General features: G+C 54.1%; 1 protein-coding gene across 12 annotated transcripts in view; it reads right to left on the bottom strand.

Moving 5' to 3' along the window:
* Positions 1-1435: 1435 nt before the first annotated feature.
* EHMT1 (euchromatic histone lysine methyltransferase 1) overlaps positions 1436-25090 on the bottom strand; it is a 153079-nt gene continuing 129424 nt past the window's right edge. For 11 of the 12 annotated variants that reach the window (XM_042913126.1, XM_042913127.1, XM_042913130.1 and 8 more), the window contains 11 exons: positions 22387-22488; positions 20647-20751; positions 14683-14837; positions 13735-13902; positions 13405-13549; positions 12630-12707; positions 11751-11866; positions 10462-10548; positions 9962-10040; positions 2904-3079; positions 1436-2723 (listed from right to left, as the gene is read on the bottom strand). In XM_042913126.1, the coding sequence (XP_042769060.1) occupies positions 2546-2723; positions 2904-3079; positions 9962-10040; positions 10462-10548; positions 11751-11866; positions 12630-12707; positions 13405-13549; positions 13735-13902; positions 14683-14837; positions 20647-20751; positions 22387-22488 (1389 nt within the window). In that variant the 3' untranslated portion in view covers positions 1436-2545. Of the gene's footprint in view, positions 2724-2903; positions 3080-9961; positions 10041-10461; positions 10549-11750; positions 11923-12629; positions 12708-13404; positions 13550-13734; positions 13903-14682; positions 14838-20646; positions 20752-22386; positions 22489-25090 lie in introns of those variants that run through there. The other variant, XM_042913133.1, reaches the window with a different exon arrangement.

The raw sequence follows: 25090 nt of genomic DNA, 5'->3' as shown, positions 1-25090 counted from the left end.
TCTAGGACCAGGCAGGAAACAGCAGCCCAGGGCACAAACTTTAGGCTCCCCAAAGCCAAGCCGCCCTGTGCAGGCTCATTTTATTTAATGTTTATTTTTGAGAGAGACAGAGCGTGAACAGGAGAGGGGCAGAGAGAAAGGGAGACACAGAATCTGAAGCAGGCTCCAGGCTCTGAGCTGTCAGCACAGAGCCCGACATGGGGCTCAAATCCACAAACCGCGAGATCACTAACTGAGCCAAAGTCAGGTGCTTAACCGACTGAGCCACCCAGGCTCCCTGTACGCTCCTTTTAGATGGTCAGGACTTGCTGTCATGGGGTCTGGTGGGTGGGAGGGTGGTGGGGTCTACTCACCCCACAGGCCTCCCTAACACAGCAGCAGTTTTCGACAAGACTGGATCCTGACTCGACAGATACCTCTGCACACCCAGCATCTAACCCGGTGCACAGGACAATCACCAAAGTGCAAACGACCTTAGCTGACTGCAAGGTAAGGAGCTTAGAACCCAAGGGGGTGAGGACTGTGCTGGGGCAAGGGCCACAAAAGGTTGGTGGGGTCCACGAGGCCTGAAATCCAAGCTCCAGGTGGACCCCCTGCCCCTCCCCTCCCCCCCACTGCCTCTGGGATGAGGCCTCCTGTGGGCCCACTGTCCCGAACCCTCCCGGGCCACTGCCCCAGCCCAGCCCCCGCTCAAGGCACCACCCAGAGGAGAAAGACAAGCCTGGGGAGCCAACCCAAGCCCTCCTGGAAGAAGGGGCGTCGTCTTTCTATAGGATCAGCACCATCTCTGTCCCACTTGGGTCACGGGTGCTCACGTACACCCAGGCCTGTGGTCACCTTCCTGGTGGTGACACGGCTGGACCAAGGGCCCCAAGGGAAGGCATCCTACCTGGGCTATTCACAATGTGCAGGAGAGCGGTTACTGTTCCAGATAAATGTCTGAAAGTGTCTAACTGGATGACTTCCACGTATTAAAAAACCCAAACACTCAAGCTATTTCTTGTTGAGTTTACAGGTGCCCGGGTGAAGGCCAGCCCTGCACAGGACACAGGGCTCCTGCTGAGGGGCAGAGGCCGTGGCTGGCTGGCAGGAAGAAACTGCTCCAGTCTCATCGCGCTCAAATGCAGATCTGATTAGGGATTCTGGGCACTTACCTGGTGCTTACGCCCATCAGCCTCCAGAAAGATACCTGGGCCTCAGTGCCTGGTGCTGGTCGTACAAAGGCACGCACACACACAGGCATGCACACACACTCTGCACTTGTCTGCCTGGGGCGGATGCAGGTAGCGTCCTCTTCAGAGACAGGCTGTGCTGACAAGGAAGGTGTGTGCCGCCTGCTCGGACCCGGGCCGCGTGTGAGCCCGCGAGCACCCCAGAGGGAGCACGGGTGTTTGGCAGAAACCAGCTGAAACATGGCATCATAATAAAAACCTCCTTTAAAGTACTTCTTTTTTTTTTATTGATTTCATTGAAAACAGAACAAGAAATGGTCTGAGCCAAAAGACTGCTCTTAAAACTGTCAAAAACATTTTAACAGAAAAAAATAAACATGACTGCATCATGAATGTTTTAGAAGAGCCGCACAAAAACCCCACTGCTACTGCACTAATTACAGTATTTAAAAAAGTATATGCCAAAAAAAAGTATATGACCTGGCAGGCCGTCACACAAAAGGTGATGGCAAATTTATTCCACGACAAGACTAACGTTTTAAAAAAAGTTTTTTCCTGCATTTTATTCTAAAATCACTTTGTTCTCTTTATACAGTTGATAGTTTATTTTCACATGGTGAGTAGAAACCACACCAGAATCAGCACCGTTGTCTGTGTTTTGTGTTTTTATTTGTCCTAATGTTCAATAACGGTAGAAAATAAATCAGTTTATTCATCATAGCATGTGGTTTAAAAATCAACAGAAGGCGCCAGCATTGCTGCGCTGGCGGGGCCGGTGCGGGGTCCTCCTCGGGCCATGGCCCTCCTGCACCCGCCAGACCGCTTCCTCAGAAAGAAATGCATTAGAGGTCTGATATATAGGACTAGATATAGGACTTCTTTAAAAAGCAAACAAACGTTTTCTCCAAAGTCAGTGACGGCTTGGCCCTGACCTCTCCTAGGTCGAGGTGGGGACGGCATCTGCGCGGTGCCCAGAACTGGCACCAGCCACGCAGGCCTCGTGCAGGCAGGTCTAACGGAGCAGCTCGAGGGTGATGGTGTCTTCGGCAGGTGCCACGCAGGGAGCCTGGGCTGACCGGGCTTTGCCAACAAGCCCCACGGTGGAACAGGAACCAGGGGAGTTGAGGGGGAACGGGAAACGTGGAAACGACAAAACCATCATCAGAAACTCACAAGGTCACGCCAGCGCGGATTCCCAGAGTGTTCCAAAGCGCCCGCCCCCAGCCCGGAGGCAGCCACGCTGGGGCCTCGCAGCCACGGCCCAGGTCCCTCCAGCCCCAGGTCGGAGCCCTCGGGTGTTGTGTGCGTTTCGCCTTCCTCTCCAACCTCAGTGTGAACGGCACCGACGCTCGGCGCCCCAGGCCGGCTGCTGCTCATAGGGGGTCAGCGGTGGAGGAGCTGGTGTCGGGCAGGCCGTTCTCCTGGCCGTCCTGGGCGGCGCTGGCCTGCCGCTGCGCCGCGGCCGTGCTGGAGTGCCGGCACTTGGGGGAGCCACATCGGCAGCTGAACAGCTTGCCTTTGATGTCCCAGAAGCGCTCCCCGTAGTCAAACCTGGGGAGACAGCAGAGCTAAGGGTGCATCCAGGCCCCACACCGCCTGGGGGCAGGCCAGCCCGAGCAAGCGGTCTGGAGACACAGGAGGCCACCGGGGGTAAGTCTGCACTGGGTGGCACACGGATGCACCCCGGAAGGTCCCCAGACCCGGCCAGCCCCTGGGGACCACGGCACCTACCCCAGCTGCTCCCCGGCCTCAATCAGGCGGGTGCTGAAGAAGGCAATCCTGGGAAAGCGCAGGTCCTGGTGTGACATAAACACGCGCACGGGCACCAGGTTGGGCTCGCAGTGATGGTTGATGAAGCGGCTGACGTTCCCGTAGAACCGCGCGTCAATGCAGTACACCTCACCATCCTAGTGGGCGGGAAGGAGAGCGGGGAGCTCGCGCAGGAGTCTGCAGACCGTGGGCAGAGGTGCGCCCCCGGAGCAGGGACGCAGGAGGCCTCCGTGCCTTGGGGAGGCGGCCTGCTCCATATGCCTCCTGGCCAGTCGGGCTGCACAGGGCACACGTGGATCATCTGATGCTCTGACGCCACCAGTACCAGGAGGAAGGAGGCGGGCGATGGGAACCACAGGGGGCGGCAGAGCCCATCGCGAGCAGGTGCCGGGAGACTCGGAGCGTGCAGGGCAGGTCGGACAGACGGAAGGAAGCGGCACTCGGGCCGAGGGCCGTCAGGTGGCTCCCGAGGGGTGGCTACAGCCACGGAACAGGAACACTGCCATGTCCTGCTAGCCCAGTGGTACAGACAGAAGTCCCACGACCCTGACCCAGCACTCCTCCCATGACAACACGCAGCAGAAGGGATACTGAGCCGACAGTGAGAAAGGGTGCTCGGTTGGGGGCCTGACCTCACCACAGGAGCCCTTTAAGAAGCAGTTTTCTCTGCAAAAACCCAGAGTGCCAGAGGTGGCTAGGGCCTGGAGTCAGAGGGGCCACGTGGCAAGGAATGTGGGTGGCCGGGCACAGCCGGTGAGGAAGTGGGCATCGACCCCAGAACGCAAGGAGCTGAATGCCACACCCACAAAACAGACTGCGGGCACCTCTCCCCAGACACCCCCATCAGCCCCTGGGGCCCCAAGCAGAGAGCCCGGTCACACAATGTCCACAAGGGGAAGCCAGTGAGCACGGACCTTCTCGTGTGGCTGAGTCCCTGGGCACTTGTGATGCAGTGACCACAGGAACCAAGTGTAAAGCGTGGGAGGGAAAACCAGACAGGCACCAAGGAGAAGGGGACCTTCCAGGTGTGCATCCTGCATATGGCAGAGCATTAACCAGAAGCCAGAGGACCCTCAGCGGTCAAGGGAAGACAAAACGGTGGCAGAGACGGGTGGTCTCCATCAACTTTTCTGCCAAACCAAAGGCATGCATGCCCCTGACTCAGCAATCCCACCTCCCGGCAGGTCCCAAAGACATGCCGAAGTCCAGAACGATGGCCATGGCACGGATTCTGGCCTCTGCCTCTGGGTGTGACGGACTAGGTCTGCGGGCAAGCCCACCCTGCGCAGCAGGGGAAACCGGGAGCAGAAGCTGTGAGGATCGGGAGCGAGGCGCCGGAGCCCACGACGGCAGAGCGGCGGGTGCACAGGACGGGACGGACGCCGGGGATGTCGCCACCTCAACAGGGGAAGAGCCCGCACTCGAGCCCAGCCGGCCAATTTTAACAGAGCACACGACACACGTCGCAGGAACGCTGGAGCCACCAACAAGTCAGCACGAACAAAGACAAAGAACCGAGGAAGCGGACGCGTTCTGAAGAGAAATGACAATCAACGGAGTCCAGCCCTGAAGTGAAGCAGATGCCGCACGGACACGTGAGGATGTCAGAAGCTCCCTTAGAGCATCCTCGCCACAGGTAAAACAGTATGTTTCTCACCGAGTGAAAATCCCAGAGGAATAGAAATAATAAGAAAGAATGCAATGGAAATTCTCAGTTGCAGTTGCCTGGCTGCTGGGCAGAGCTTTGGGGACCTGGGTGAGGACAACACACGCCCCACACAGTGCCGCGTGTGCAGGACAGGAGACGCAACAGCCAAGGCTGAGATCAACCCGAACGTCCCCAAAAGAAGGAGAAGGATCCATAAGTGCTCGGAACACGGTGAGCTCTACGCCACAGCAGCACCTCAGAAAAACGGAGGGGGGACCACCTTTTCTGTCAGAAACGCGAGGAGGCGAGACACACACACATGGATACTCTTGAGGGCAGGAAAGGAGCACGCAGAACACGCAAGACTTCTGAGTATGACCTCGTGCAATCTTTACTTTTAAACCACGTAAATATTTTACATAACTAAAAAACAAATTTTAAAATTCTGGCACTTAATGTGGCACTTGGGTGGCTCAGTTGGTTAAGCGTCGGACTTCGGCTCAGGTCATGATCTCATGGTTCATGGGTTTGAGCCCCACATCAGGCTCTGGGCTGACAGCTCGGAGCCCGGAGCCTGCTTCGGATTCTGTCTCCCTCTCTCTCTGCTCCTCCCTGCTTACACTCTGACTCACTCACACACACTCTCTCTCTCTCTCTCTCTCTCTCTCTCTCAAAAGTAAATAAACATAAAAATGAAATGAAATGAGATGAAATGAGATGAAATGAAATGAAATAAAAATAAAAATAAGATAAAATCTGGAATTGAAAATGAACCGAGACACACAAACATACCTACAACAGCAAACTGGGAGCCCACCCACACGGAGAGACCATCGCGCCAAGTGCTGCGGGCTGGTGCTCGTGTCCTCAGCGGGACATGTTCTAAGACCTCACACACACGCTGCTGCCACGTTAGGGATGCTCCTCTGAAACGAACACGCTAGGAGCCGGGATCTTTACTGTGGAGGACACAAGTATAAGACCAAAGGAGTGGGGAAAACCCAGTGATGTTACATCTGAATGGGAATAGTGACGTGAACACGTCTTTCATAACTTTTATTCTAGAGCTCTGTCCTCTAAAAAATTAGACCAAGGCCAACGGCACCCGGGTGGCAATGAGCGCCTTGGTGTCCTGACTTGGTACCTAAAAATCATCTCCACTGCAAGGACCACGGGCAGCTTAGGGAAGTCTGAGGGCAAATGAGGGAAGCCAGACATAATGGAGCCCAAGGAGGCGAGGCTGGTGTGAACAGGCTCCACAGCCACGGAAAGGGACAGCTCAAGCTTCGGAAAGAATGACGATGACTGGTCAAAACTGAGTACAAAAATTCTGGGAGCCAGTCACATGTGGAGACCCTGACCAAAGCCTTCAGGACATGCAACAGCCCCTTTCCCGTGCTGGGGACAAGCTGCGGGTTCCACACCCACCCCGCCTCAGTCACAGAGCACAAAGTTGGGTCCTCTGCCCACTGGTCTCTGGACCCCATAGCTTCCAATATGCTACCTGCACTTTCCTGGAAACAGGGGCAGGAGAGGTGGGTGTTCAGAAGGTTCTAGAACAGCAAGGAGAGGGAGACCTTGGGGTCTAGGCACAGACCCAGAGCCCAGGGACAGTCCATGCCAGGGAGAAGGCAGGCTACGTGGCAACAGGTGGTCAGACCCTGGAAACATTCTGAAGGCAGAGCCAGAAAGTCTGCTGACACCTTAGACCGTGGGTGGGGAGGGCCCAAACAGTGGGCACATAGGTCCCTCGGACACAGGAGCAGCCACACTAATGGGGACACGAGGTCTGAGCTGGAGCGGCCCCTGGAGGCTATGGTGTACTCGCAGCCCTTCACACACCAAAATGAATGAGCCACAGAAGCAGGATGAAGGGAGCATCTTGAGGGGCCCAATCTGGTGGGGTGAGGCTGATGAAAGACTGGAAGGTCGGGAGCCACGAGGGCAGCCGCTGGCAGGAGAGACGGGGCTGCCAGAGTGGTGCCCCCAGGAGGGGCTGGGGTCTGGCTCCACCCCCAGACACCAGGGACGAGGACACTGGATGCTGCTCAGATGCCAACGCCCCTAAGTGGTTCAACAGACCGGACATCATCCCAGTCAGATCCCAGCAGCCTCTCCGCACAGACACCCGGATTCTCAAGCTTACATGGAAATGCAGAGAACCCCAGAGAACTAAAAGGACCTTTAAAAAGGAGCTACCTGGTGTCAATATTTACTCTGAACTGACAGTAGTCAAGAGACAGTGGTATAGCTTTGAGGGTCAGCAGATAAATCAAAGGAACAAAACACAGTTCAGGCACAGACCTACCAGCAGAAGCCTTTCCGGCTGACTGGCTGGCTGGTCTGGAATAACTGTATATTCACACGGACAAGCAGAAATCTCCAGCCTTATCTGAAACTACATACTCAAGACAGATCATGGATCTAGAAGTTAAAAATATAAAAATTTTAGAAAAAGGAGAAAATCTTCACAACCTTGTGATAGACAAAGATTACTAACAGCACAAAAAGCACTAAACCATAAAAAAACTATTCTGTTCTACGAAAGACATCACTAAGAAAATGAAGATGCACAGGGGCACCTAGGTAGATCAGTCGGTTAGGGTCCGACTCTCGATTTCAGCTCAGGTCATGATCCCAGGGTCCATGAGATGGAGACGAGATCAAGCCCGGTGTCTTGGGTTCTCTCTGTCCTTCCGCCACCTGCGCATGTATTTTCACTCTCTCAAAATAAAGAAATAATTTTTTTTTTTAAAGAAAAAGAAAATGAAGAAGCACAGGCTAGGAGATAATACAGGTGTCTGACACAGGTCACTAATCAGGAACTGTAAAGAGCCCTTCCAACCCAGTAAGAAAACAAGTAGCCCAATTAAGCGATGGGCAACAAATTTTAAAAACTCGCGCACAAAAGAAGACATAAGGAGGCCAATTGGCTGTGAAAAGATGCTCCTGTCAATAATCATCAAGAAAATGCCAAATTAAAATGACAGTGTTTGGAACTCTCCTTTGCTGCTGGTGGAAACGTACAGTGGTCCAACCACTTTGGGAAAGTGCTTGCTCCTTCTTTGTAAGTTATTAAATGTATACTTTTACCAGATGGCAATAATCCCACTCCCAGGAATTACCCAGGAAAATAAAACTCACACCCACAAAAAAACAAGTCTATGAAGATTCACAGTAGGTTTACTCCTAACAGCATAATCTGGAAATATCCAGGTCCATCCACAGTGGTAGCACAACCCAGCATGGGTATTGGTGGGTCACAGGATCTGCCACCACCCGGGTGGCCCACGAAAAGCCAGACAGAGAGGAACACACGCTCTGACTCCACTTCCAGGAAATTCTAACGCAGGACAAACCCACCAGCAGAGACAGACAGTGGCTCTGTGGCCAACCGGGCTGGGGGCATGTCGGGGCACAGGCGCCTTTGGGGTAATGTTCCAGATCTTGCCTGTGGGGGTGATTAGGCTGCACACACATTTGTAAAAAACAAAATCACATGCTTAAAGTTCACTGCGTGTAAATTAATTACAATAAAGTTGACCCCAAAGTAAAATGATCAAAAACCTATTAGATAAAACAATACAACAAACGATCTACAGGATCCCACCACAGAACACCATCAAACATTACTGGGGGTAACTGAAGACGACAAACAAGTGGAGTGATACACCCTAGAAAAGAAGGTGGCAAGACCCTCAGTGACCCCTAACTGGGTCACGGGTTAAACCACCCTAATGAAATCCCTACAGGGGTTCTGCAGAACTTGTCAAGCTGATTCTAAAACTTATATAGAAACTGAAGGAAACCAAGAAGATCAAGACACTCCCAAAGACCCCAGCGTCAGAGGACGTAAACTAGGATGATTAATGTGGCACAGCCCAGCCAAGACAGTCGTGGACACAGGGAAGCCCCAGGCACACAAGGACACTGCGTTATGACAAAAGCTGCACTACTGAGCAGTGGAGAAAAGGGTGATCTTCTCAACAAATGGTCCTAAGTCAGGCAGATACAGATATGGGGGGAAAAAAAAAGCTTAACCCTACAGTAAAGTGACTATATACCTACATGTAGAGGCCAAGTGTAACTTCTGGGGAATAAGCACAGATGTGTATCTTTTGATCACCCTTTAAAACACCTTGGCTTTACTGGGACGTTACAAAACCCCACGATACGTAGGAAGAAGCTGATAAACTGGACTGCACTAAAAATAACTTCCAGAGAGCTTGGGTGGCTCAGTCAGTCAAGTGTCCGACTCTTTGGTTTTGGCTCAGGTCATGATCTCATGGTTCATGGGATCAAGCCCTGTGTCAGACCCTTCGCTGACAGCACAGAGACTGCTTGGGATTCTCTCTCTCTCTCTCTCTCTCTCTCTCTCTCTCTCTCTGTCTCTCTCTCTCTGTCTCTCTGTCTCTCTCTCTCTCTCTAAAACAAAAAAAAAAAGCACTTCCATTCGCTAAAAGGCATCATTAGGAACTAAACAAGCCACAGACAGAAAAGGTCCACGACACACAAATGTCCAAAAGGGCATCTGACCCAGAACACATAAAGAACTGCTACAAACCATAAAAGGCAAACAGCTCAACAGATGAGGAAAGGCAGAAGACCGAGGAAGAAGCACAAAGAGGATCTGGGGGCGGGGCATGGCTCACTGCACCGTGCACACATGATGGGGTCACTGGGGTGCCCCAGAAGTCTTGGGGTAGGGGTGTGGGGCAGTGCCCATGCACTGCAACCTCCCAGGATGTAGGTTTCTCTTCGTGAAACACAGATCTCACATGCCTGGCTCTCTGAGAGCCACCTGCAGGGCAGGGCTGGGGTGGGCACGGCAGGAAGGTCCGGGCCTGGCTCAGTCCTCATCCACAGGGCAGCTACTCGGGACTCTGGCTAGAGAGCCCCATGTCCCCACTTCTACCCTGACTGCTTCTGTAAGTTCTTAAACAGGAAAGTCACAAACCGAAAACAACACAGGTACCAGGGTAGGGCAAGGACAGCATGAGGTTGCCTCCAAAAGTCCCCGGAAGCCTGGATCCTGGAGTGAAGACCAGGGTCCAACTACTGTCCCCACAACCAGGAGAGCAGCTGGGACACACATGCAACCCCTGATGCCTCACGCAAGTCTTGCTCCCACTTTGCCTGTCACCGTGAGCCCCCTGCCCTCTGACGGCCATGGGCTCTAATCCCATGAGCAGCGGGGCTTCAGAGGGCTGGTGCATCCGGGCTCAGCACCTTCGGGAGAGGCAGGCTACTCTCTGCACGAGCCCAGAGGCCTCCTGAGCGCAGAGCGGGCCGGTGTGAGCGAGCCTCCTTACCACTCCCATGCTGCACACTTGCAATCTGCTCTACACCCCAACCCCTCCAAACACATTACCTTATTGTCAAGATCAAAGAGGTAAGAGTCTTCTTCCCGAACATCAGCTTCCGAGTCAGAGATGAGCTCTCCCACATACCTGCAGGAAGCAAGACGCGCGTGAGAACACCAGACAGCACTGCCTTGCCCCTGATGGCAGGACGGGTTGCACAGCAGCCATGGTGGGGCCCTCTAAACTGTCGCCAAGCATTTTGGAAAATTTTGCCAGGGACTGAGCTGGGATTTAACTTCAGGACCCAGAAAAGGGCGACACAGAAACCCCTTCTCTGACCAGGGATCCACAGTGACCCTACCCTGGAAACCACTGAATGGTACCATCTTGAATGAGCCATGACCTGATAAGAGCCTAAATGCAAGCAGAAAGCCAAGGAGGTAGGTGAGGGGTGGAGACAACATGAACTTGGTTTTCAGGGATACCCGCAAGTCCCAGGCACAGCTCTGCTGTCCACAAAACGGCAGAGGCAGCCGGCAGCCCTGGGGCGACCCAGGCACTCACTTACTCGCAGACGAAGGTGCCCAGGGGGATGTCCTGCAGGGACCGCACGCCCCAGCCCATGTTCTGTGTCCGGTAGAGCTGCAGCCTCGCCCTGGAAAACAGGGTCAGCCACTCACTGCCAAGTTCCCCAAAACTCAGCTCACATGCAGATTACACTGCCAGCCACAGCAGCACACAGAGTGGAAGATACTGCCTTCTTAACTGGAGAGCACCTCAGAGCTTCACGTTCAAAGAAGCAGCGACTCTCGCACTGATGTCCACGGTGCGCACTCAGTCAGTGCAAGATGGCCTCAGAACTGGGCCCGAATGCCAGCGCATGGAGCACAGCCCCTCGCCCTCCCATTCCTTCATCTGAACACAGGGATAGGTCTAGCCAAGCCTCTAGGCTGTGATGACGGGCAAAGGGGCTAACGCCCGGCATGCCCCTCAGGGTAGATGGGGAGCTCTCCCAGGCCCAGGGCCATGGGGACCCACCTGCCCCTTGGTGTGTCCAGGGGTCCTGGGGACGAAGGGCACATCTGTCCTCCCCCAGAGGATGTCCTGTCAACAGGGGACAGGGACGTGTGGGCTGGTCAGAAGCACTCTCTGGCTGCTGATACTGTGACACTAGACTGATGTCATACATAAATCCCCTTCACAGCTGAGAGGGCGGAAAGAGGTCTTCTAATTCTCAAGCTCGTGTACAGAGGAAAGGCTCACGGCCAGGGGACGCTCAGGTAACGGGTCCGAGCCTGGCCAGTGCAAAGGGTGCTGGCCAGACCTCACTGGACCGAGTACCCCGAGTGTCTTAAAAACAAGGCACCCACGTGGTCTGAAATGTTTTGTACCAGAACACCATCACACTGTCGCTGTTAGAGACACGCAGACAGTACGGGATGTTTCAGAAATGGCTTGAGTATTAAAATAAAACAATAGTGGCCCTAACAGTTGCTGTGTGCACGTTAACTGGGAGACAGAGGCAGTGCTCACACCAAGCCTGTCTCCCAGCCCCAGCTCAGTGGGCCTCACCCACAACTGAGCTGCTTGGAAGCAGGACTCTCATGTTATTTACTCCAGCCTGTAAAAGGCCAGAGGACACGGGACTCAGAGGAGACAGCACCTCTTCATCTCTACTGTGCACACGCAGATGCACTTGAACACACTGTGCCCCTGTCTGTATGGAATACACGTAAATACAATGAACTTCGTGAGAAACCAGAATCACTTTCAAACTTGGAAAACAGACCTGACATCACTCTACCGAAGGGCTTAAAATCCTGCACCCAGGGAGGGGCTCCCGGGGCTCACGCTCACCTGAGACCGTTCTGCACGACGCGGTTCCGGCAGCTCCTCCAGCAGGAACAGGCATGGTTGCACTCAAAGATCAAGGGCGGCTCCGCCATGTTGAACTCCGGCAGGAGCCGGCCGTCCTGGGGACAGACGTGCAGTCAGGACCGAGCACGGCTCGCCACTCATGCTAAATAAACTGACACCAACACAGTTTTACAAACTAAAAACCTTATTATGAAAACGAGGGTTTCTGGTCAAACTTCGTAGCTGGGTAAGAGCATAAAGTTACATGTTCGTGCTCTGGATGGGAAGCATCAAAGCAGGAGTCCACACCTGCCGTGGTCGGCCTCCCTCCTTCTCCCTGGAACTCACTCAGCCTCAGCAAGGCCACCAGCCCATAGGCCTCTCCGCCTCCTTCAAGGGGTCGGTGCCCCCTGGACCACTGCTCACTCTCGGCCTTGCAGCCCACAGGACCACAGCCATGACGGGGACCTGGCCACTTGTCGCCCGCCAAGCCATCAGGCGACACACCAGGGCCATTCTGAACACTGAGAACTTTCCTCAGAATGCTTGCCCTTGCTCACCTTCGGCACAGCCATGCCTCGCTAAGAACACGCACCCCAGCCCCAGGCCCGTGCCCCTTTCCTTACAAGGTGACTTTGGAGACAACCGTCTGCCATGGTCTCCCCTCCAAGCCTGTGTCTCATCCCCACCCCAGGACACCCTGGCTTCCACCCCCACCGATGACCTCTGAACTCTCAACTCCAAGAGCATTTAAGTTTCTTATGTCAGATGCTGGCCTTCAGAGCCCTCTCCCCATCTCCCCAGCTGCCCCAGCCCGGCTGGGCACCGTCCTGGGTCGGAGGGGACTCACCGCACAGCGCGCCCCAGCCGCAGGCTCACCTTGTCGTACCAGCAGCGCATGCTGAGCTGGCCACACATACAGTTGCTGGAAGAGCAGTCGTCAATGCACACGCAGTACTGTGGGGAGACCGTGCGTCACACGGGAGAGCTGTTCTCTGCTCACAGCCTCACGAGTCTCAAAACCACCCCTCTACCTGACACGTGCTTTCTGAAAGCCACGCCCGTGCCGAAGAAAGGTGACTGGCCCTAACGTCTCCATTCTCAGGGACACCGGGCGGTGTGCAGCCCTGAGGAAGAGGGCACGTGGGCAGAAGAGAACACCCAGCCTCTAAGACACTGCCAGCCTGCACAAGGGGCTCTGGAAGAAGAGCCTTCAGGAAGGAGAAGAGGAGGGGGTGGTCAGACGTGCGGGGCCATGCGACAGGGACACGTGAAGGAAATCCTGCCAGGCTTGCACTTGAGGCCAGACGCTGCCCAACAGGGAAAGGCAGAGTGCCGAGCCACGGTCCAGCCCTGAGGGCACGCATCTCACTTCAGCAGGAGCCAGGCCCCTCAAGGCACAGGACGGGCTCCTCGCTCTAGCGTGGCCCACAAACTACCAATCACTACCATCATCCAGGGGATGCTCGGCACTGCCCTGGGGGCTAGGGACCCAACACAGGATACAGGGTCCGTTTCCAGGAAGGATCTTTATCTGCCTTTCAGCTCTTTGGTGGAAGACAACTGCTGTAAGGGCCGGGTCTTCTTGGGGAAACATCCGTGGACCCCGGGCCCCAAAGGCCCGCCGCCCCCCCCGCCCGCCAGCACCGCTGACCTGCAAATGGGTGATGTTTCTGTCAATGTTCATGGGGGACGTCACGCAGTTCTGAGAAACGTATTTATAGTTGCTGGGGCACGGCTCATTGTCCACAGCGTTGACACACGGGATGGGGATTCGCTCATAGCCTCGAGCAATGTCTCTGCCGCCGGAAAGGGGGGACGTTACCTTTCGCGGTGACAAGTGATGCCCCAACAGGGCAGCCGCTGAGGGCTGGGCCAGGCACTTTGCTCTCGGGCCCGGGGACGCCTCAGCTTGAAGAGAAGCTTTTGTTTCAAACTCTTAAACCCCCACGTGTCACCATTTGCCCCAGAACGGCCTCCTCACCTGCTCACCGTCTTCTCCGTCGGGACAGGCCTGTCGGGGGCTGCGTCCCGCAACGCCCGGCTCATCTGCAGAGCGTCCCACACCTGGGAGTTGAGGCTGGCACACTGCAGGGGCGTCTCTCCCTCTTTGTTTTTCAAGGTGACATCTGAATCCCGAGAAAGAAAGAGGCTAAAAGGAAAAATGTAAGCCAACAAAACATTCAGATCTTAATTTAAAGGCATGAGGATGAGATTTATGAAGTGACTCTAGTCAGTAAAAATAGAGTACACCACTCATCTGGAAATTAAGCTTTGCTGACCAGAGCTTCTAGAAAGATCAGCCTGACTCACCAGGAATGCACTCCATTACTCCTTCTCCCACATTTACAATCAAAAGTCACCTCAGTTTTCTCGTCAGGAAGAGCGTGTAAGGAACTAAGGACGGTATCTGAGGTCTCCTGGCTTTCCCATTTAAAAGCACGCTCAAGGATGAACGGGTAAAGCACACCCAGGTGGCCGAGGACACGGTCAGGGGCCGGGAGGTGCTCCGAGGGCCTGATGCGAGTCAGAACCGCACGGTGAGCGGCAGCGCGGTGCTCCGGCCCCCACCACAGGGCAACCCCTCATCTCTGAGCTCCCACTGGGAGCACAGCGGCTCCCTAGGACCCCAACTGCAGCCACGTGTGAGTGACATGGGGAACAGCTCTGGCGAGTGGCGAGCAGCAGCACCGGCACCTCCACCCCTCCTGAGAAGGGCCGGCCCGTCGCCCCAGACCGGAGGTGCCGGACAATTTGACCTAAGCATTTGGGGATTTTTCACAACGATCCTCCCTGAACCGGAAGGAACCATGCTGACTTCAATCGCAGGCTGGGAGACTCACGCCTCTGCCCGCTTGGGGAAGGAGCTCCATTCGGAGGGCCTCGCCCACCCTGGGAGCCCTGCAGGGGCCACGGCAGCAGAGCCACTCACAGGACGCAGGCGTAGCGGTCCTCCCTGGCGGCGATGTGCAGGGGTGAGTCTCCGTGCACGTTCACGGCATGCAGGTCACACCTGGCGGCCAGCAGGATCTCAGCTATGTCCACGCAGCCAGAGAACGCAGCCCAGTGTAGACAGATGTTCTCCTCCTGCACAGACAGACAGCGCAGCGCGCCAAGAGGAGGGCAGAGCACCCGTCTGAGTGCCGAGGGCACTTCCTTTTTTGTTTCATTTTTGTTATAAAAGTAATGCACAGTACTGAGTATTTTGGAAATTGAATAAAAAAATCATCTGCAATAAGACCAACCTAAACACAACACATTATTAACATCACATTTGGGAGTACTGTGCTTTATCTAATTTTTAAAATTATATTCACTTTGGAATAGAAGTACAATCACAGGAGAGGACGATACTTGTGTAAGATTTGAAAAAGACAAAAGTAGACAAATTTGACCGCATTAAAATTTTACTTCCCGAAAACCTCTACAAAATAAAAATTTTAAATCAAATATGAGAAAAAACCATTTGTGCTGTACACAAGATATAAACGATTTTCAACGATCGCAGCAAGTTTACTAGGGCACCACACACACCATAGTTCTGGAAACAAACGCGAGAGGGAGAAAACCGGAGAGCCCGTGCGGAACGTGGTACAGGGAGCGTGCGGCACCGCCGGGAGGGAGAGCGGCCTACCACAGGACGGCCCACGACGGCTAGCCGGCCACACTGGGGACAAGCTAGGCGGCCGCCCCGTGCTCACTGCGGGTGGCGAGGCGCGCCCGCGGCCCTGACCGCCCGCTGAGCTCACGCGTCACAACTTACGGAGCCTCTCCTCTAGCGAACCTCTTCCTCGGGAACACAAGGAAGTGAAAGTCTGAGTCTTTTTCTTTCTCTGACTTGGACTCAGGGCTTAACCCTCAGAGGTGGCAGAAACATTTATTGCCCTGGAAGCGCTCTCTGCTCTCCCGGCAGAGTGTGCACCGCTCAAGGGTCCCCACCCCTGGGGGACCCCGAGGTTCTCACAGGAGCCACCACCAAAGTCAAGCCTGGCTGTTCACTCTGACACCGCCACAGGGGGCTCGGTGGCACCCAGGCAGAGCTCAGCACAGTGCCTGCCCCACTCGGCCCCGTGTCCGCCCTCACGGGGCCGACGTGCTGGCTACGTGACTCTGCACGCCCCATTCCTGGCCCTCTCCTGCCCAGGGGACCCTCTGTAACGCTCCTGTGCTCGCAGACAATCCCCACACTCTGAGTGCATCCAATGCTTTCAGCTCAATGAACTGCAGGAAACATAAAAGTAAAACAGAAACTGTGTGGTCCTCTCAGTTGGCAAATAGCTGCTGGCCCCAGGCACAGGCTTTTCTACGGACTCCTCCGTGGTACTTTGTGAAAAGCCGGGATTTGCCTGGGGCTTCCTTTCCTGGACGTTGTTCTGAGTCGCCTTCCTCCCCTCTGATCTTTCCATCTTCCACACATCTGCAAGCTCCAGAGCAAAATGTGATTTCCTTAGGGACCTCTTTTCTCATTCCTTCATCAGAAGGGTCTATGATTTTATAACCAGAATTCCATGCTGAGACTGTCCCTCCCACCAAGGCTCCCCCTAGCATGGGACTATGCAGCCCAGACTCACAGAGGTCTGCCTGCTGTGTCACAACAGGCCTGACCCACGTATCTGAAGCGATAGGCGGCACTCTGTTTCTGGCAAAGACAGAGCCAGAGGGACCAGCTGGACTCACCCGCCCGCCTGAGAGAGCCAAACAATCAAAATGTGTGAAAGACTGGTTTTCAGATGATGAAGGACTGTATCCCTGAGAAGGGGACAAAAAAGGTGGCCGGGGTTTGCACAGCAGGCTGTGCGGCTGGGAAAGAGGCCTCTGGAGATCTGGATATCCCCACCTTTGACCTCCAGAAGGACACACCCCAAAGCCCAGGCACAGAGGGCTCAGTGCCAGTACCCACACAGGAGAGATGAGCAGCCCTGGGCTGAGATCTGCTTGAAGCCACCTAATAAACCTAGAAAGTAAAACCCAAAACAATCAGACCGTTTCCAAGTAACTACACTGCACACACAACAAGACTCAAGACATTTCCAGGAATAAAGAAATTCGCAGCAAGGTAAACTTCATCATGTCTGGCATCCAACCCAAGGTTACAAACAAAACTTTCAGAGCTGACAACTACAGTGTCTGACAGAAACATACTGGGGGAGATTAACAGCATCATAGGGTGTAAAAAGAAAAAAAAAAAGATTACTGAGCTTGAAAACACAGCAAAATTGCAATAAAACCAGCGAAATGGCTTTAAAATCAGCCAAACTGCAATCCTGAGTGAAAAAATTATTTGGGAAAATGAAAAGACCATCGGTGAGCTGTGGAACAATGTCAAACCAGCTGATTAATCACAGAACGGGGGCCCTTATGAAGTGGGGGTGGGCAGAAAAATTACTGGAAGAAATACGGACTGAAAAATTTCTAAATCTGACAAAACTCTAACCTTACTAATCCAAGCTCACTATACCCTTACTGACCTTCCACGCACGAACACAAGTAACACAAGACACATCCTAATCCAACTGCCAAAATCTAGTGACAGAGAGAAAATTCTAAAAGCGGCCAAAAGAAAACAGATGTGCTGTACACCGAGAAGTAAGGACAAGGCACCCCGAGAGTCCCCTGTGGTAGACCCCTTGGCGAGGATGCAGGCAGTGTGAGGAAAGCATGGAGAGGAGCTGTGAACCACAGATCCACACCCAGCGAAACATCCCCCGAGTGAGGGCAGGAAAAGGGCTCTGCGGGCACTGGTGTCGGGCAGACCAGTGCCCAGGACAGTGAGTGAAGTGAGATGCACAGAAGAAAAATGACCCTGGATCGAAGGACCTAAGCAAACAAGCGGATCTTTGAGACTTTCTTCAGGACAGTGTTTCCCAAATATCTCTGACAGTCTCAACAAAGTACGTACTGTGGCATCAGTACAATGTCTGAGAGCAACAGCATGAGGTTGGGAGAAAGGGGTACACTCGGGAGGATTCCTGTGCTATGCGTAATGTCTCGACGGGCCTCGTGGTGGCACTTTCTCAGCATTGGGAAAGCACGGCAATGGTGTGAGGACAGGCAGGTGTGGACCCCCGCACATGTGGACAAAAGGACAAAAGTCAATTCTGTGGAGAAAGGAGGACTTTCAGCTACACATCCACACACACACGCACATCCACACACAAATACAGAACTCTGATTCACACCTCCTACCATCTATGAAAATGACCACCTGAAACTAAAAACTATTATAGGAAAACATGGGAGAAAGGGATCTGAGGTTAGGCAATGAACTCTTAAAGAGAACACCAAAAACGTGACCTATAAATAGAAAATAATTGGGGCGCCTGGGTGGCTCAGTCAGTTGAGCGTCCGACTTTGGCTCAGGTCAAGGTCTCACAGTTCGGGAGTTCGAGCCCCGCGTCGGGCTCTGTGCGGACGGCTCAGAGCCCGGAGCCTGCTTCGGATTCCGTGTCTCCCTCTCTCTCTGCCCCTCCCCTGCTCACGCTGTCTCTCTCTCCCTCGCTCTCAATAAATAAATAAAAATTTAAAAAAAAGAAAATAATTGATAAGCCGGACTTTATCAAAATTAAAAACCACCTGCTTACTTGTTAGGGTTCGTAAACCATCTGATACAGAGGACCTGTACACAAAATGTACTAAACCCTTCAAAACTGAAGGATACAACAATAAACATCCCACTAAAACATGGGCAACAGATGTGAGCAGACCCCTCCCGGAAGAGGACACAGACTGACCATGCTGAGGCCCGGGGAGGGGGAAGGAGCAGCTCTTGGACACTGGGAAGGGCGTGGCCGTTCCAGAAGCTGGGCGGTGTCCTCACAGACGTGAGCACACACACATCACGGGACCCAGGTGTCACCTGAGGGAAATGACAGCATGTGGCCATGCAAATGTGTGGCCTGCCTGTGTGCGTGTTCACAGCGGCTCCACGTGTGAGAGCCAGACCCAGAAGACACAAATGTCCATGACCGGGTAAGGGACGAGTGAGCTGATCTGTCCACACGACGGAACACTGACCGCCAGACCAACGCTGCCTGAGCAGCGTCCACACCGCAGGGATCTACCCACGGAACACCAAGCTCACAAAGAACCCCCACGGGACAGAAAGCGGTGCGGGCGGCTGGCTACAAAGCAGCAGGAGGAAACTGGGAAGGAGTGTCATGCACTGGTGTGGCTGTGGTGGACTCTGGGCTCACAAGCATCTATTTCAGGTGTACGTGTCACTGCACACCTGCCACAGTACAGTCTGCCGCTAGCGCGACGATGAAACTGTCAAGGTGAAACGTGGTTCCGTCGTCACGTGGCCCACAGACACGCAATCCGTCGATTGTTCTGACTCCTGAGGACCGCCGGCAGCACCAGCACTGACACCCGCTGGACTCTGTGAAGCCGTGTGCTGCCCACACACCCGCACCCCGACCCCAGACAGCTGCACGAGGGGCGCCATGCCCAAGGACACACGGCTGCAACTGCCCTAACCGCGTCACAAAGCATCAGCAGGGCAGGTCGCGACTGCTCTCTGCTGCGGCCACAAGGGACCTCCCCACACCCCTTCCCTTTATCCTCACCTTCCAGTCCCCGGTCCCTTTCAGGCGGTGTCATCGTACCCACAGCAGCTCTGAGGACACGAACAGAAACACCCCGCAGCCGAGCCACGCGCTGCAGGCCCAGATCCCGGCCTGTGTGCCACGTTTCTGGGCAGGGTGAGACCCGCTCACAGATGCAGGAAAGGGTCCCAATGCTGAGCAGCCACAATGAGAGACCAGGTGGTGCTCGCTGCTCCCACCCCTTCTTCAAGCGGGGGTCTAGAGAGCCCTGTCCCGCTCAGGGTTCAGAACCGGAAAAGGCCACCTGCCTCCCTACCTTGGACTCTCAGGCTCCATGCTGACTTGCACGCTACTGAACGGTGTGCTTGGAACAATCAACTCTTACTGCCAACCTGCTTTCTTATTTCATTATCAGTTTAATGAGTCTGTGGCTAGACTTTCTATTTATGGCTTTTGGTGACACTCTGTAACAGTGGACATAGCTCTGCAGGGCGCACTGCGTCTGTCTGTTCTGGGAACCCTGTCCCTCTGCCTTGCTCCAGAGCAGCTCCCCGGTGACCTTCCCAGAAATGCCCTTTTAAATTAACTGGAGTTGGGGCGCCTGGATGGCTCCGTCGGCTAAGCGTCCGACTTCGGCTCAGGTCATGATCTCGTGGTTCGTGGGTCTGAGCCCCACGTCAGGCTCTGTGATGATAGCTCGGAGGCTGGAGCTGCTTCAGATTCTGTGTCTCCTCTCTCTCTCTGCTCCTCCCCCACTTGTGCGTGTGTGCCCTCTCTCTCTCTCTCTCTCTCTCAAATATAATAACTGAATAAACTTAAAAATACATTAATTAATTAATTAATTAATTAATCGGAGTTGCCTGCTGACACACAGGCTGCCAGGAGGTTACTCCCACAGGGACTGGTGAGTCTTCGGACCTTGGCCCCAAGCCCCCATTTTCTGAGACCAAACCTGTCCCACAAAACCAGCCTTCAATACCAGCACCTTAGCTCTCGTGGTCTGAGTGCATGGTGGCAACCACAGAATGAGCCGGCGCTCACACATCTACCTGCACAGGGATGGTGTGCACCCTGGGCTCCTCGATCCAGGTGCGCCTCTAAATAGGCAGGTACCACCCACAGGCAGGTCTCAGGAACCTCCGCCCCTCAATCTATACCCAGCAACTGGCCAACACACAAAACAACCTGAGGAAACCACAGTGGGTCCAGGGGCCACTGAAAACATGGAAAAAGAGGGCAGAGCCTTGGTCAGGTTTCCAAGAAAAAGAACCTTCAGCTGTCAGCTCTGCACGCCCTGGTCTCTCCATCCTCCTCCAGGACCTGCTTAGGACCAGCGAAACCCAGAGACTCACGTTGTCCCGGATGTTGATGTCAGACCCCTTGGACAGCAGCAGCTTCACGAGCTCCACATGCTTATACTCAGTGGCCCAAATCATGGGTGTCCAGCCGCCATCATCCTAATTTCAAAAAACAAACAAAACAAAACACAAAGCCCTACAATTCACCACAGCTCCCAGAGACAAGTTACATGAAGAGCAGTCTCACTGAGGACCTATAAGGCGGCCCCAAGAGGCGGGAGCCAGACCAAGTTCCCATTTTCTTGGTGAGGAAACCAAGGCTCCGGGTATAGCCCCAGACATCTCAGTGGGTGCAAGACGGAGCCAGAACCACCCAGTGTGACCCTCACAAACCTCTGCTCTGAGGGGGACAGATGGTTCTGCGGGACCTCGCCCCTCTCCAGCCTGGAGGACAGACACTGCCAGGACAATACCCCGCACACCTGAGTGCACCTGCCTGGATCCCTGGACCAGAAACACCGTCGACCAGACCGACCCTCAGAGACCAGAAGTCTGGTTGGTGGGAAGTGCTGGCCCTAGTGACACAGACCCCGAGGAGGAAGCAAGACCAGGCTGCCAAGAACTGCGGACGGAAAGCAATCCAAGCCCAGAGACTGACGGAGGCTGTGCGCAGTTCTGGCTTCCTCCTGAAGGGCAGACGGCAGAAAGTCTTCGCAGACTGACCCCATCTGTAGGGTCCACCGTGGTTCTGACCAGTCGGCTTTCTACCACTCCACCCACCCAGGCCTGTCTCTCCTTACTCAGTTGGTCATGGGTAGTTTTGTTTAAACCAGGAAAAGCAAGTCCTCAGGAAATGCGTATCACGCTGCCAACTCATGGTCTGGTGGCAGAAAGCTCAACCCTCCCCAGCACCTCCCAAACGACTCCCTGCACACCCCCAGCTGCCACATCTCTCTGGCAGATATGCAGCTTCCATGACCGTAGCGAGGCCCTCCCTGCAGGCTGGCTGTGGGCACCGCCTGGGCACTGGGGACACTGCAGGGACAAGCTGGCCTCGTGGAGCCAGCCCAGCCCAGGAGAGGAAATGTTCAAAACCCAACCAAATGGGAGGCAGAAAATGAAACAGCGTAGGGGTCTAGCCCGTGGACCCTGTGAGAGCAGAGGTGGGCCGTGAGGCACATGGCAGGGAACCACATCTCTAGGCCACTGGGGAGGGTCTCTGTCAGGGTGGCTTGCAGAGAGCTGGGCTGGAGGCAATGACACTCCTAAAAGATGGGGCAGAGCCTGTGATGCCAAGACAGCCTTCCCAGAGCCCAGAGTCAAGCGGGAGGAGAGGGGTCTGGGCCCCAGCAAGTGGGAGGGAAGCTCCCTCAATGCTCTCCCGAGTCACTCACTCACTTGACACACATGGGACCTCCTCAGGCCAAGGACTACTCGTCACGCAAAGACCCTGCCCTGGAACCCTGAGAGCCACTAGGTGGGAAGATGGGCACGACGGGAGGGAGGGCACCCGGCATACAGGAGGTCAGGGACCCCACTCAGTGGTGACATGTTCACCCAGGCCAGGAGACTACGGTGGCCCAAGAGGTCACTGCGGGATGAGCTCTCAGAGTAACCAGTGGGCGGCCTGGGGAGGCGGCAGCCAGGGTGAGTGAGGCCAGGCCTTCCGAGGCCTTGCAAGGGGGGCCACAGAAAACAGGCAGGGAGCCAGGACTGTTACAAAGGTCCCCCCAGACTGGGGTCTCTGGCCAACCAGCCAGGTAGAGTGTCGGTAAGTGGAGGACGTGGCTTTACCTGACAGTTGACGTCCATTTGTCCATTTGAAAGCAGATACTGAACCACATCATAGTGGCCTTTCTTGGCAGCAAGGTGCAAACAGGTGGAGCCCTCTGCATCCTGCAACACAAAATGCCATTTAGATCCAGAGAAATCACATGACTTACAGCGTGCCAGGCCCTGAGCGCATGGCCACAGTGAACCTTCATTCCCCACAGGGGGGAGGTGCCGTCTAGAACGATAAGGAGCCCAGGCAGAGGAGGGTGGGGTTGTTTTCAGAGGTTGTACCACTGGGGTCCAGACCCCGAGCTTCTGACGCCGATGGGACGAGGCCTCAGGTGGCAAAGGGCCTTCCACTTGCAGACAGCCTGCAGGCACACATGTGAACCGCTGTCCCTCCCTTTCTCCTTCACGGTCTGACAGGCCGTGGCACGCCCCAGGCTTCTCCATGTGGCCAGGTGCGGCGACCCGTCCCTCTGTTCCAACAGGGCCCCTGGGACTGTTTCAAGCCACTGCACTCCTCACACGACCAGAGGGCCACAGTACCCATCAGGACCTCTACAAGAAATGGTTGCCACTGCACGTTTAAAGCAGTGCTAATGAGGCAGTAATCACTGTCTGTACGCCACAGGATTAAAGATAATAAATGGCAGGGAAGAGCAGGGGCTCAGAACAGGGGCAAAGCCTGCCCTGCAGCCCCACACACGTCCTGGTGGCTGACTGAGTGCGTTCTGTTTCCTGAGGCTGCTTGGGCACATCTCCCTGTTAGCTTTCAGCTCTGCTTCCTCAGGCATGCTAAATATATCCCATTAATTGAACTACCTCAAAACAAAACAAAAGCCACCCACCACTGGAGAGGAGAGGTCGGACTCAGGAAGCTCCAGGAGAGACTCGGGGGTTCCGGGAGGGCTGGGGGACCATTCATGCCCCGTCTATACAGCCAGGCTCGGTGCCAACCTGAGGTAGCATCTTTCACAGATGGATCCCTCCTGTGCACGCACCTCAAGGACCCACGCGGACACACTCCCACCGTCTTCTCCTCACGGGCCCCTCCGCTTCTCTCCCCACCGGCTCCCACCTTTCTATTGACCATGTTTCCTTATTCCCTCTTTCTCTCCGTTTCTAACCCTAAGAGCAGTAATCCTACATTTTCACATACATATAATACACACTTCTTATCAAGACTGAAGTTAATCAGTAAACCCACTTTTCTCAAGAAAACCCACACAGTCCAATCCTGTGATTACTGGTGTTTAAAATTTTAATTGTATGATAAACACAAAAACGTATGGTTGTTGGCTTCAAAGGCTTGCCTTGTTCTCAAGTGTTCTGTTTGACTTTGTGCTCTTTAAAGATGCACTGAGATTGCAAAACCGTCCCCTGTTCACACATCCTGGGGGCGGGGGCACACGCCCAGCAACAGGGATGCAGGGGGCGCTGTGGCTCCTCTGGGCGGTCCAACCTTTGAGCACCACCACATCCAAGGGCTACCCAACAGGGTCTCAGGCTTGTTTTCAAAAGGCTGAGCGCCTTCCGCGTGTTTGCTGGTTACTCAGACTTCCTCTTCTGAGGACTGCCGCTCATTCCTTGCCTGTTTTTCTTTTGGATTCTTTTATTTGTAGGACTTCCTTATAGTTTTGGATATGAATCCTTTGCCAGTGTGCTGCAAAATCTTCTGGGAGTGTGTAGCCTGCCTTTTGTGAACTTTGTGACATCGTGTTGATTAGAAATTCTTAATTCTAATGCACTTAACTTTACCATTTTTGTACTTTTCTGTGTCTTAAGATACCTTTCCCTATGCTGCAATCACAAAGATAATCTTTTCTCTTATAGAAGTTTAAAAATTTTTCCTTTTGATTCTCACATTTACCATCTGCATGATCTACATTCTCCATCCTTTTTATTTCCAGCCGTGTCTCCAATAACGCAAGCACCCTGCAGCAGCACACAGCTGGTCCTGGTGTGTTCAGTCTTCACACGTGGTGTCACCACGGACAGGGACAGGGCTCCTTGTACCATTGGTGTTTACTCCTCTTCTCCTGCCTGTAGTTATACAAATACTGCTCAGGATCCCATCTTACCGCCTCTACTCGATTTTCGTAAATTGTCCTTAAAGCTGTTATTTCTTGTAAATTATTTTCTTTGTGCTTTCTCTGGGGATGACGATATTATTCTCTTTATCGGTCACCTTGGATTCATACCTACTGCCTCCCACAGCAGAAACGACAGCCTGACAACAGCAGGGCTCCATTCATGGCTCTTGCTTGGTGCTGTTGGTGGCATACATTTTACTTCTAAACTGGTATGAACTGCACCTTGTACAGATATTACTTCTGCTTTAAATAGTCTTTTATCTTCTAGAAATTAAAAAAAAAAATTAATGTTTATTTTAGAGAGAGAGAGAGAGAGAGAGCGCACAAGAGAGAGCGAGAGGGAGAGCGTGCGTGTATGCAAGCAGGGAAGGAGTAGAGAGAGGGAGACACAGAATCTGGAGCAGGCTCCAGGCTCCGAGTTGTCAGCACAGAGTCCAATGTAGGGCTCGAACCCACGAACCGCGAGATCACGACCCGAGTTGAAACTGGACGCTTAGCCGACTGAGCCACCCAGGCGCCCCTATCTTCTCGGAAATTTAGAGAAAACAACAGTCTTTCCCAGGGGCGGTTCCTGGGCTGACTCCCGGGCTTTCCTAACCCTATTTGGGCAAATGTACCAATAAATCCTA

Source organism: Panthera leo, chromosome D4, assembly GCF_018350215.1.
Source record: "Panthera leo isolate Ple1 chromosome D4, P.leo_Ple1_pat1.1, whole genome shotgun sequence".
Classification (NCBI taxonomy): Eukaryota; Metazoa; Chordata; class Mammalia; order Carnivora; family Felidae; genus Panthera; species Panthera leo.
The sequence above is the reverse complement of the archived record's forward strand: the minus strand, read 5'-3'. Positions and strand labels throughout refer to the sequence as shown.